The sequence below is a fragment of the Solanum pennellii genome, chromosome 10 (assembly GCF_001406875.1).
Source record: "Solanum pennellii chromosome 10, SPENNV200".
NCBI lineage: Eukaryota > Viridiplantae > Streptophyta > Magnoliopsida > Solanales > Solanaceae > Solanum > Solanum pennellii.
Genome location: NC_028646.1, coordinates 25,246,546 through 25,260,795, shown reverse-complemented (window position 1 = coordinate 25,260,795; position 14,250 = coordinate 25,246,546). Strand labels below are relative to the sequence as shown.

Here is a 14,250-nt window from a genome sequence, read left to right as displayed (position 1 = left end):
GACTTTGCTTGGACAGAACATCTGATGTACCAATGGCCTCTCTATATTTATGACCACATTTGAAACATTCACATCGCTTAGCTAGATCTTGAAGTTCCTGAACATATCTGCAAATCCTTCAAGGAGGATCAGAAATCTGCAAAAACCATTTAATTAGAAACGCAGAATGTACCTCTAAAATAATGTTTTTATATCCACGTTGAATGCACCAGTTAAGACCATAACTAGCATCTTGTATTTCTTGTTAGTCCCTTCACCTAAAGGTATAGCAAAGGCATAAATGATATCGTAGTGACATTACTATTCTATGTTTTTGGTGTCCTAAGAACTCATAATTTTTCCACATTGATAGAAGGAAAGGATCTCACTAATATATTCTTTTAATTTTAGCTGCTAAGACACTATTATATCTATGTGGTAAAGAAAAGGTTGTGTAAATAATGTTACAGATCTCTCTGAAACTATAATTTGAATTTCACTAGCTAAGCCTACTTTGTCTGAAAAAGTGAACTAAAAATCATCTTGAGACAATGCATAATCTGCTATCTCTTGTTGTTCTGTTCCTCTTTAATCTGAATTTTTCATACATACATAAAGCTCACACTTTTGCTCCTTCGCATGTTTTTACTCTTCCAGCCAAAGACTTATTTAAAAAATAAGAAATTTAGGGCTGTTCTTTAGCATTTCTCAAAGAGTCATTCTCGGATAAGTGAAAACTCTTTTTTATTTGACAAACTCTTGCTGAAAAATTAAAAACATCATTAAGACCTTTACTCTTAGACCTAGTGTTGAGTCTACTAGAACTAGCATGCATGCTTGTGGTTGGTATTCTAGTCCTTTGTCTCACAGTCTTTCAACCCCTCTGTGAGATTTCTTGCTTTTCTGTAACTTCTTGTACTTCCTCATGATTTTCTTGTTGAATAGTGAATTCAAAAGCTCTAACTAGATGATTCACGCTATGTTACTTGCCTAGTAATTATTTTTTCCTTGGTAGTATCATCAACATTCAAAATCATTTGTGGAGGATTCAATGTTTGATTTGTCATAGCAAAAGTGTCATGACTAGGTAAGAAATTTTTATCATCTCATAACACATCATTCTGATAGATTACTCGTGACTTCTAAAACTCATTTGTGAAGTAGTTAATGATTTAATGATTCTTAATAAAATGCTAAATATTTAATATCTTAATATTCTAGGAATTTCGAATATCCCATCCAAGGATTGGATGAATTTAGCAAGGTATAGCAAAGAGTATATTGATAGTGTGGAATCCTTCATATATTTTGCTTACTCTTATGGTGATTCAATAAAAGAGGAAATTCAGTGTCCATGTGGAAAATGTTGTAATATTTGTTGGACCAAAGGAATGTAGTCTATGATCATCTAATATGCTATGTATTTGTTAAGGGTTATACTAGATGGATCAATCACGGGTAATGGGATATTAATTTGAATGTTGACAATGATATGGATTACTCGCGTGATGATATTGATGGGTTGTTGAATGATCAATTTAGAGATGTTGCATAGGCTGGAGGACTTTATGATGGTCTTAATGAAAATGCCAAGAAATTCTATAACTTACTTGATGAGGCAAACAAAGAATTATATCCTGGCTGTACAGGATTCTCTAAATTATCATTCACACTTCGGTTATATTTGTTGAAGTGTTTACATGGATGGAGAAATGAATCATTCACTTCTCTTTTAAAGTTATTAAAAAAGGTGATGCTTGAGTTGAACATTCCTCAGTCTTACAATAAAACCAAGTCTATGGTTAAGAATCATGGTCTGTATTATGAGAAAATTGATGCATGTACAAATGATTGCATGTTGTTCAGCAATGATCATAAGGATGATGAATTTTGTCATACTTATGAAGCTTCATGATATATTCAATCTGCTAATGTTGATAGTGAGCTTGAGCCTTCAAAAAAACAACATCAAGTTTCAGCAAAGACCTTGACTTTCCATTAATTCCTAGACTCAAAAGGCTATTTATGTGCTCAAAGACGAAAGATTCTTTGAGGTGGCATGAAGAGGAACGTTGCATGGAAAGACTTTAATAGGCTGCATCAAGATTTCACACTAGATTGTCACAATGTGAGACTTAAATTGTCAAGTGATGGATTCAATCCATTTCGAACCATGAGTATATCACATACCACATGGACAATTATGTTAATGGTTTATAATCTGCCGCCTTGGATGTGCATTAAATCTGAATATGCTATACTTTCTTTACTTATACCTTGGCCTCATCACCCGGAAATGACATTGATATTTACTTACAACCGTTGATAGATGAGTTGAAATTATTATGGGATTCTAGTGTTGAAACATATGATGCTTCAACAAATGAAGCTTTTCAAATGTGGGAAGCCCTTATATGGACAATCAGCGACTTTCCTGCATATGCTATGTTATCTGGTTGGAGTACAAAATGAAAGTTTGCTTGACCTTGTTGTAACTATTGCACTAATTTGCGCTATCTAAAACATAGTCGAAAAATATGCTATATGGATCATCGTGTTTTTCTATCCATGGATCATCCATGGAGATCTAACAAATGATTATTCAATGGAAAAATTGAGTTCATGCCTCCTCCACCTCCCTTAAAGGGAACTGATGTACTTAATAGCTTACATGATTTTGAAAATGTGTTTGGGAAGAAAAGAAAGAGATCAAATGATGGCCCATGGAAAAAAGGTTCAATATTTTTTTGAATTACCTTACTGGCAGTACAACTTGTTACGTCACAATCTTGATGTAATGCACAAAGAGAAGAACGTAATTGATAGCATTCTTGGAACTCTTTTCGATATTTGTGGCAAAACAAAGGATCACGCAAATGCCCGATATGATTTGGAAGATATGGGAATCAGGAAGAACCTTCATCCAAAAGATACAGAAGATAGTAAGAGAACAAAGTTGGCAAAGGCATGCTTCTCAATGACAAATGGAGAGAAATCAATTTTTTGTGGCATTTTAAAGACAGCCAAGCTACCTGATAGTAGTGCCTCCAATATATCTAGGTGTGAGCAATTGGATGAAAGAAAAGTGTCTAATTATAAAACTCATGATGCTCATTTCATGTTGCATTACTTGCTTCCAATACCAATTAAAAGCATTCTTCCCCGTCATGGACTCCGTCATCCCATACTTGTGCAACTTCTTCTGCTGCTCTCTTCATTACCCTCGACGGAAGGTATGACGGATCGTCATAGGCACAACAGTCTGTCGGGGGTCTCCGTTCCAAAACACTTGAACTTTTGGAATTTGGATACTGGGACTACTTCTCTGAACTTCATGACGAACCTGCAGGACGGACCGTCATGGTTACAACGGTCCGTCATGGTTACAACGGTCCGTCACGCACTCCGTAGCCCTACACTTGGTCAGACTTCCCCATATTCCTTCAGCAGTTGCACTACGATGCCACCTATGGACCGTCACGAGCATGACAGACCGTTACAAGCTTCGTAGGTGGTCTCTTCTGCATTTCTTCGCTCAAAAACCTCCGCATTCATCTTTGGATAGATTTCCTGAAAATAAGGAGAAACTTACATAAAAATTAGCACAAAAAGGCTTTTGGACACACTAACCTTAAGGAAAAAGTATTAATAATACCGTGAAACCACGGTATATCAGTTATCCAGAAGGTTGCATAGCAGAGACACGAGTGGGAATAGATTGTATGATTTTATTCTCAAAATATCTACGTGGGGGTGTGTATACAAGATCTGATAGAAGATCTCGGAATAATGATGAATGTGACCCAAGTGATGCAGAAAATATGACTTTGTTTCGTAACAAAGGAGTTCCTTTAGGAGCAATGAAAATTGATCCATTCATTTTAGATGACAAGTCACTCAGTCAAGCACATGCATATATTAGGTACCTTAATTTGAATTTGGTGTTCATTTTGTATAATTAATTTTAACTTATTTTATTTATAGTTTTAAGAAAATAAGTTCATGGTGTGTAGAGAGCATGAACAAGAGGTAAATAATCAACTACGAAGATCTAAATGGAGCAAGTCCAAGAGTTATTGTCAAAACTTCTCTCAATGGTTTGAAACTCGTGCTCTGCAAAAGGATGTGCCTGATTTGATAAAACAATTTTCTAGAGGACCGAATTCTGTTGCAAAAAGGTATTCTGGGTACCCCATCAATGGATATAGATTCCATGTTAGGCAGCATGATGCAAGGAGTAAAACACAAAATAGTGGTGTTACACTAGTTGCCTCAACTACAAGTTTTGCAAGCTCAAAGGATGTTCCAATTGCTGCAAATTTGACTTATTATGGTAGAATAGTTGATATTGTTGAGCTAGACTATCACGGCCATTTTAAGGTTGTTCTATTCAAGTGTGATTTGTATGAGGTTGAAAATGATACTTATGGCCTTACTTATGTCTATTTTAACAAAAGATGCTCTCAAGAAGGCCTTTTGTACTTGGATCTCAAGTACACCAATGTTTCTATGTGCAAGATCCATATGATCAAGATAGACATTATGTTATGAAGACTGTTCCAAGAGATTTGTTTAACATGAGTGATCAAGTTGAATCTAGTCTCTCACAAAGTTATGAAAATGATCCATCTGTACATTCAGTGGGACCATCTATACCAAAAGATAATAGTGAAGTTCTCTTAACAAGGACTGATTTACCAAAAACAGTTATTGATGTGCCTTTTGAAGAATTTATTACTCAACAACTTGAAGATGAGTATGAAGAGGAATTAGAAGATGAGTTTGAAGACGAGACTGAAGATGAGTCTGAAGATGAGCCTGAAGATGAGTCTGACGAAGAGTTTGAAGATGACACACCATGAGTTTCATTATTTGTGTGATGACTATGTGGTGCTCACTTACTGTTTTGTTATTTAATTGGTTTTTTACTACAAACACATAAAGATATGTAATATGTGGAATTGAAGATTATATCGCTACAATCTTTCAGTATTCTATTGGTTTTTTCCCTTTATTTCTGCTATGATATAGATATATGGGATATTTTCAGTTTTATACATTAGACAAGGTTCATTGGTTCTTTTTCTCATAGGCTTATGTGACCATTCCAGTTCAAATCTAACTTTTGGTTGAAGACTCTACTGCTGAAACAACAGTGCAAGTGAATAATGTCATGTGCTTTTCTCCACTTTACTGTAACATCTCAGAGTATCTCTTTATCTTTTGTGGGGTTCTTTTGTTTACACCTAATGCTTGAGACATTAAAGACATGTAATTCAGAAGGTTAGCAGCTAGCAGGTATGAGTATTCTACTTTTCAGTTACACTTTCCGTTGTTTATTGTGTTGGTGGGATGTTGGATGTTATGCTAGTTAAGAGATAAGAGGAAAATCAATGTTATCAGCTAGTGGAATTATCTATTTCCTGTTATTATCATCTAATTTACATTACAGGTGGAACTAAACTGTCAAGTTAGTTCTATGTTGTTATTGATATTAAGCTGGAAAAGTTGTATTGATTATTGTTGTTTCTTTTGGCCTCTCTTATTTGTTGGGTATGAGTTGTTAAAATTTCTAATGTCTGTAAAAGATGTCATTATTTTTTATAGGTGGAGTTTATTATATAGTCAATCACAATTTGCTTGGATTAACACGTAACTGTTGTAGTTTAGTTTGGCATTTGTTATATACTACACTTTTCTTATATCTTACCCTTGACCTAGTCCCACATAGCCTCTACTCTTCTTTTAATCCCTAAGCAGAAGTTTCAGAGACAGGATCATACCAAATCTTGTGTTTTCAATGTTAACTAAGAGGGTTAGGATAATATTTCAAGGTGTTATAACTCTCTCTTGATAAAGCTTAATAAACCAGTCTTTTGGAGGCGCAAACATAATAACAACGAGAGGGGGGAGCAATAGCAAAAATCTTTGGTGAAAGTATAGGTCTACTTATTTCCTTTCATATCTCTATCTCTAGCATAGTTTAGAGAAAATGCTAAAGAGGAGGCACAATGAAGAGACTTAAACAAAATGAGAAGTCCTAGAAATGGAAAAATATTTACAGTCAGTTTGAACTTCGACATAATTTGAACAAAACTAATTGTCAGATAGTTAACATGGATTCTGCAAATAATAACCTAACATTTCCTGTCAGGTCACTAAAGAGTTCATAGGCATGATAAAAGTATTCTTGCTTTTCAGAACCTTGTTGGCTTATCTGTATCTGAAGGTTACATTGCTACTTACTCAAAGACGAAAAAAGGTATCATTTACTATCAATTGAACCGATTGCCTTATTGGAAGTATCCAATTACCTGAAACACTGAATTGGCTTTTTGTGTATGGTAGCAGCCTTGCTTACAACATTTTTAATCTTTACTGCAGCCTCTGAAAGTTTAACAACTGTTGGACGACTATATGGAAAAAATAAAATTTCAGAATGAGGCATAAGTAGAGAAATATTTTTGCAGTCCTTGGTTAATATTCCCTTGAAACAAGAAAATCCAATTTTTTACTTAGGAAAACTGATGCATCATGAGAAGTCCTATCAAAAGAAGCTATGTTTTAAACTTTACTGTCAAAGACAGTGCAACAGTTATAAGAATTGATGGTGTATCCTTATGTATAGCTTCTGGTTTTTGAATGAGTATATGAATGAGTGAGGTAAGGAATTATCAAGATATGTAAGGTGAAAGCTGAAAAGCATGACATGTAGAAGGAAAGTAAAACCATTCTGCACAAGGGAAGTATGACTTGCCAGGATTTCATCTACCACTATGTTTGTATTTGTAACAAAACACTTTTCAATATTTGTAATCTACCACTATGAAGTTTGTGGCCAGTTAATTTTTATGATTATTATTTTGGAGGTCTACTTAATACAAAGAAAGAGCAAAAAGATGAATCAATCAGCAATACTAAAAGGGTTTGAATCCTAACAAGGCTCAAAGTCCATTGAAGAATCTGGATGCTGATATGCAATACCGCTCAAGTACTGAATTGGTCAATAAATTTTAGATTAAGAGAGAAAATGTTGCAAACGAATGCAATAGTAAATCTAAGAAAGCGCACCTACCAATATCGCTTAAAAGAAAGAAATCCGAGGATTTCATTCCACAACAAGGAAAAAGTGAATTTGTTGGCCACAAATCAGTTATTCAGTCATCTCCCAGGGAAGAACTTAGTACTGCAAATATGATTTTAGGGAAAGGACAGAACGAACCAAGGTCATTTCTATGTGGAGAGTCCATTCACGAAAAAGGATTTAAACTACCTATGCCTAATTTCAGGTTCCAAATGTCATCTAATGAAAATGTTACTTCGTCTACATGTGAATGGAACAACACTACATAATGGAGAGGAACAACATGAAATTCAGGATCTATTAAACTTCAAACAGGTGAAGAGGAAGTTGGTCCTACCAGCCACTAGTGTTGAACAGTTTCTGAATGACCAAGAGATACAGAAAGAACATGATATTGATCATGATCTACCAACAAAGAAACACATAACGAAGAAGTCAGTCATACCACCTACTGGTCTTGATCAATTTAAGAAACAATAAGGGATGGTCATAGGCGATGAAAGAAACAGATTAACCACACAGTTGCTGATGTCGAGTATACACCTACTCCTTCTATTCATCTCCATAAAAGGATTGGATGCTATTGAGGATGAAGTAGAAATTGGAAAGGATGCAGTTTATGAGGAAGTTGATATTGATTGTAGTACAAAAGGTATTTTTGAAATCTTGTAAGATTTATTACTCATTATAAAGAAATTTCTTATTTCCTGTCTTGTAGGGAAATCGGAGCAGAAAAAATGTTTGAGGAGAAACAGCATGTAAGAATATTCATGCAAGAACTTTTGAAGAAAGAGAGGAAGTGACATTTGATAACGGACAAGCAGTGGGACCAACCGATAAGATAGTGTCAGAATTAACAAATTTTTTCGATAGAAGGAAAGAAGTGGGTGATGACTGATCTTCATGATGCTTGGAGGCGACACAAACAAAAAAGTAAAGAGAGAGTTTTTGATAAAAATATTACTCTTGAAGAAATTCTAGCGAAACGTCCTAAAGACATTCCAGAAGCTCAATTCTTCAAGTTCAGTGAGTATTGGAAGCACCCAACTGTTCAAGTAAGGCTAAAATAGAGAAATTCTATTCTTTGATATATTTTGCATCATATATATTCTTTTCTTTTTTATTCATCGATTTAAACATCTATTTTTATTTAATTACAAGCCATAGCTGAAATGAATTCGAAAAATAGGAAAATACAACAGTGGAGGCATCGAATGGGACCAATTAATTTTGCTAGAGTACACGTGAAATTGGTAATATTTTGCAGGCATATGAATTTAATCTTTACATACTTATTATAAAAGGCAAATATTTTTTAAATTTCATTTATTTTTTATATAATTTGTAGCGTGCAACAAAAGAAAACAATGAAGAACCATCACAACCTGAAATGTTTATTGCAACTCGTACAAAGACAGGAAAGGAAATTCAGGTCGATACCCAAATTGCAATAGTAAGTTTCTTAAAGAGGATTATTGGTGAAATTAATTCAGAGATATATCTTATTTATTGTGGATAGTGTAAATAGTTCTTACTATTAACTGCGGATGTTAATTTTATTCAACAGACTGAACTTCAAAATCGTCGAAATTCTCGGGAAACGGCGGATGATGCCTTTAGGGAAGTGTTCGGAAAGGAACAACCTGGCAGACTTAGGTGTTATGGCAGATCAATGATAACAAGTTCTCTAAAAGAAGAAGAAGAAATTAACAGGCTAAAACAAAAGCATGCTAATGAAATCAGTTCTCTGAAGGAAGAAATGAATGAAAAAATGAATGAAATGAGAGTAGAATGCGACATTTTTTTAGCCAGTTGCTGTAAAATAACCATGGATTTGAATGTTCAAGATATACAAGGTGTTGTTGGATCTAATATTGTTTCACCTATATTCGATGCAAGTAGCGCACAAGCTGTTAGAGGCAAAAATATTGCACATTCTTCAGGATCAACTCATGATTCGATTATTCAAAAGGTATTAACTTGGTTCCTTAAGGCTTTTCTCTAACTTTCTCTCTTCTGGAACGTCTCAACTATATTTTCCTCAACTTTTTCTAGTTGTTCTTGTTGGTTGTTAGTTTTATCTTGCACAACAAGATCATTATAGTTGTTATGAGTAGAAATAGTAGATTTGGTTGCTGATTTGTATGTGTAGTTATGGCTCCATCCAGCAGTTCATAATTGGTAGTGATATTTTAGTTATTTTAAGCAAACTTCCATGTCAAAAAAATTGTTATCAATGGTGTCTTTTTGTGGTTTATTTCTTCAGAAACGCTTGGAATGTTGTTCACCAAAATTGGGAGCTATTTGTGAAGTATATACAGAGCTATAACCAATCCAATGAACTTTCACGAATTTCCAATTCTTACACTATCCACACCCATAACCAATCACACAATACACATTAAATTCCTACCTATCTAATTATAACTATATAAACCCTTTATTTCATTCACTTTCATACACACATATTGAAAGAAAGAAAGAAATAGAGCATTGTAACTTTGCCAAAAAATTTATGACATTGGCTTTGTGTACCATAGTGTTAAGTAGTGTTAATATAGAGGTGGATCGGGCACAGGGAATATGAAATGTGTCGGGTGAAGGATTAATGTCATGCAGACCATCAATTACACCACCTCATTCGACAGCGCCTACAGCTCAGTGCTGTAACGCGCTGTCTCATGTAGACATGGCCTGCCTTTGCTCTTACAAAAATTCCCAGTTATTGTCTTCTCTTGGAATTGATCCTAACCTCGCAGTTTAGCTCCCTCAGAAATGCAGACTACCTAATCCTCCCCGTTGCTAAATTAAAGATGAGTAATTAAAAGTTAAAAGTGTTACTTGAATAAGCCTCGTTATGAGAATTGACGCTTTCTAAGATGTCACTATCCTATACTTGTATCACCATGTGTTATGTGCACTTTGAGCTTTATTGTTTTTACTTAATAATTCAGATGTTTGTTATTGTTTTTCCTTCCTTTTTCTTTGAGTGCATTCCAATTTATAATGTTACTCTCTCTAATTCATATTAACTGAATTATTTGAATGAAACTAGCCTAGGCTTGAGTAACGAACAAGTACAATTAGCACATGTGTCGTGCTATGCACTATCTTCAAAAACTATTTTCGATGTTTGGAAGTTTTTTCTTGAATTAACCAAGTCTTCAAACAAAATTTCAACTAGTATAAAAGATGGTGTAGTTATTATGATGGATTGATATAATAGGGGGCTCAGTCATGCATAATGGTATATATATGGGTCTAAAGAAATTGGTCATTCAGTGAGGACACGCCACGTGTCTTACGGCAACTTCAAGATTACATGACAAGTGTCATCATCTTATTTGTGCATTTTTCACTAACCTTCAAATCGACCAATACGGTTATGACAAGTGTCTAGGTCTGTGACACTTATCACTTACCATCAATATATTGTTTTTGAAATATTTGAAGTTGGCAACAGCCCTAACAAATCTAATTATAGAAGGGATGAAATGTGTGAATGCTAGTTAATGTAATTGCAAATGTAATTTTTTTTCATTGATTATTGTTGTGCAACCTTCCCCTTCTCTTTTCTTCTCTTTATTGCATCTTTTTTCTTTTTATTGAGTTGGGTATGAGACTTATTATTAATAGTCTTAGTAGTTTCTCCATCCTTGTTCTTGGTAGGAGTGTTATTATTTGCAGGTTTACCTGCTTGCTGTACACTAGGATCACTGGGTTGAGTGTGCTGAAGTTTGTTGATTTCCTGGTTCCGTGTTTCGTTACTGTTATTTGGCTCCATAGACTGAATGATCAAATAAAAGTAACAACCTCACAAAATTATATTTCTTCCATTCTATATTGGGTATCACAAAGGAAAGAGGCTTTGCTGTCAAGTTGTCTTTTGCCCTTTTCTCCTGATACCTAAATGGAAGGTGCAGACATCTTGCCTGCCAAGATTCTTATTTTGTATCATGTGATATAAGTTGTGACTCTAGATTTCATTTGGCAATATAAAGTTCTCAAACCTTGAATTGAAATTCAACTTGGCATTCTACATCCAGGAAAAGAACTAAAACCTCTTCTTCCAATTTGTGTTCTCTTTTGTCTTTTGTAGACTAGAGTAAGTTCAGGAATCATGATGTATAAATACCTGAATCAGATGTCTGAATAATAAAAGTATCATGAACTGCAGGCCTGAAATAGTACAAGCATTGCTTAGATATGAACTGCAGGCCTCAAAACATGAACTGCAGGCCTCAAAACATTGTACATACTTGGAAATCTGGAAATCTGGAAATTTGGAAATTTGAAATCTGGAAAGTTGAAAATATGGAATTTGGAAATCAATCTGGAAGTTTTGAAATGAAGATGAATATTGAGGATGTATGTTTGTTGTTTTATGAAGGTTTCATGCTTATCTTTAACATCTAGGATTCATATTATAGCTAAACATCTACTTTTGGTATCTCTTTTAAATCAACTCAATTAGCAGTTGACTCATCTTTAACATCTATTTTTGTTGCAATCTAATTTGTCGTAAACTCTATATGTGTAGGGAAATGGTGGTGATCAAATTTGAAGGGTCGCTACAAGTAAATTTGATCTCATCGAAGTGGATTATGAAGCGTTTTTGAATTATTGTAATATTACTTTTTGAACAATTGTGTACATATATTTTGAATATTGTTGTATAAGTATTTGAAAGTACACAAGACGTACAATGTTTTGAGGTTTATTGCAAATCTATGTATTTGAATTACTTATGAGCCAATTTAATGCTTGAGATTATTTATTGTAAAATAATATTGGTAGTTTTTAATTAGAAATTGTGGCATATATTTTATGGCCAAAATGATATGACCACACTTAAAAGTGTAGCCTTAGAATTGTATATTGTGGTAATCACATGGGCAAGGACTACACTTCAATGTTTTGTCATACATGAGATAGAAAATGCAACATTTTAAAATTGTTGTCATACATTACATAGAAAAGGCCACACTTACGAATTGTTGCCAATAAGAAAGCTAAGGCAACACTGAAAAGTGTAGTTGTATGAGATATAAACGTTGCTATTGAGGTACATAAAAACATGGTCATTTTACCTTTTAGGCTACGCTTAAAAGCGTAAATGATAAGGCAACACCTGAAAAGTGTTGCCTAAAATCTAAGCTAACGCTTCATTTGGGCACCCCTGGAAAAGTGTTGCCTAAAGTCCAAAAGTGTAGCCTTTTATTTAAGGCCACACTTTTTGCTAGTTTAGGCTACACTTTACTAGGGTGGTCGTAGACCTAAAATAGTGTAGTGACTTATGCAAGAACTTAACAAAAACTAGGATCTAATATGAAGTTGAAAGAGTGCAAGAGTGAAAGAATGCTAAATAAAGAGGAATTTTGAATTGAAAACGGTTGGAAGTCTTTTGACTCTTCGCATCGCGCCTCCATCAACGATTACTACTTATGTTGCTTATCTATTCCGCGACACGCCAAGTGGCACTTTGCCCCACCAGAATGCTGACCATTTGATTGGCCAAAAAGGTGATCCCGATCAGTTTCACTGAACCACTAGGTGATTTGTCGAGTGGGTTTCCAGCTCACCCATTAGCCTATTTCTCCAAATTTCAATTTTTCAACATGAACATCCTACAATCATCATTAAAATAAAAAAAATTAAAACTTGGGTTGACTCCCAAGATTCACCTTATTTAACATCGTGGCATGAAGAATAAATGCTTTCAAGATTCATTATTTAGGTTTATCATGGTATTCTTGGTAAACTTCTTTTTTGACTTGTATTTATATGAACAAGGATCTGATCTATCCGTGTTTCTAGCAGCTTAATAGATACTGAGCGTGAAGTAACCATTTGGTTCAGACAAGAGACATCCTTTTTCATTTCCTTTAGCACCTTGTCCGATCATTCCACTTTGTTGAGAATACGAGCAAACATATCTTCGACATGGAAATTTTCTAAATCAGCCCTGACTTGTTTGGATTTTGACTCTCATCAGGTGGCACATATCATTTTTTTTTGTCTTCCAATCTCTCCAATTCATACAGTTGTTACATCATTTTTTATCTAGATCTATCCAACCATTATCGCAATCACTATTCCAACCTTGATTTCCGCCCGACCTTGGATAGTTTGGGCAAGAATACCCTGAATGGTTTGTCAATAAATGCAATTTCTCATTGTATATGACCTCAAAGTGTGTTTCATCAGTATTTTTTTCACTATTAATTCCATTAGGATTCACAACCTTGCAACGATTTTTCATGATACGTTTTGTCAGTAAGTCCATTAGGGTCATCATCTTGGCCATGTTTTTGTCTCGCTCTTGGTTTATTTCTATTTGTTCGATTGTGTAAGACCCTGAAAGTGACTTAGGTAAAGTTATATACTAACATAGTTATTGTGATAATCTAAGGTCCTAAAATGGTCAATAATGTGGTATAGAGGTTGTGGCAAAGATTTTAGGTGCATTGGAAGTAAAACGTCAAGGGACGACCAAGACGTTCGACGACAAAGTCTCCTATGTGCCTCATATGTGTGTTTATGTGTTTATATGTAATTCATGAGGTTATAAGGTACTTAAATGAGTTATTATAGTGTATTTAGGCAGTGTGTCAATTTTGGAGGTGAAATGTCCTAGAATGTCCATGATGTTCGAAAGGTTTGCGTTGAAACGACCTTGTGTGTCTATGCATGTTTCGTTGAGTTTTACGTGTTCGTTTTGGATTAAAATGGTGTGGTAGGTCCTAATCTCATATACTATAATAATTGGGTTGGAAACTTATGGGTACGAATCCATGTATGATCCACAAGGGGCCCTAGAAGGAGGACCCCAACTTGGAGCTTAACAATGCTAGGCAGGGCCAAACGATGGCCAGTCGACCAGGAGACGGCCCGTGCATGGGTGGGGTACATGGAGCCTGAAATATGGAAGGTTGAGGAGCAGTAGGATCAAACCACGAGACACCTTCGACGGGGCGTGGTCTCACCCACAGACCGTCGATGGTGGGGCGCTGATAGTGCGGTGAACTGCCTGCCAGTTTTCTGTTAAGGCTTGAGGTTTTTGGGAAATTCACCCCAAGTATTATAAAATGTGAGGACGGTTTTTGAGTGTTTATGGGTATTTAAGAGTATATAAGTCATTAAAATCTCATTCAAAACCCTAACACCTAAATTAAAACACGTTCCTC

The 14,250-nt window shown here is 34.9% G+C and overlaps 1 protein-coding gene and 1 long non-coding RNA gene across 3 annotated transcripts; both read left to right on the top strand.

Annotated features, from left to right (window-relative positions):
• Positions 1 to 3,604: 3,604 nt before the first annotated feature.
• Positions 3,605 to 7,925, top strand: LOC114074404. The gene is made up of 3 exons (XR_003574800.1): positions 3,605 to 6,241; positions 6,364 to 7,715; positions 7,782 to 7,925. It is a non-coding gene; the product is annotated as an uncharacterized LOC114074404 (long non-coding RNA).
• Positions 7,926 to 7,942: 17 nt separating this feature from the next.
• LOC114074403 lies at positions 7,943 to 11,804 on the top strand. Of its 2 annotated transcripts, none has more exons than XM_027912324.1 (5): positions 7,943 to 8,118; positions 8,253 to 8,316; positions 8,412 to 8,516; positions 8,631 to 9,035; positions 11,604 to 11,804. In XM_027912324.1, the coding sequence occupies exons 2-5, from the start codon at positions 8,278 to 8,280 to the stop codon at positions 11,625 to 11,627; spliced, it is 573 nt and encodes a 190-aa protein (XP_027768125.1). In that variant the 5' UTR covers positions 7,943 to 8,118; positions 8,253 to 8,277; the 3' UTR covers positions 11,628 to 11,804. The 2 variants fall into 2 exon arrangements, with proteins under 2 accessions (XP_027768125.1, XP_027768124.1); XM_027912323.1 differs by having other exon boundaries at positions 8,225 to 8,316.
• The last annotated feature ends 2,446 nt before the right edge of the window (positions 11,805 to 14,250 follow it).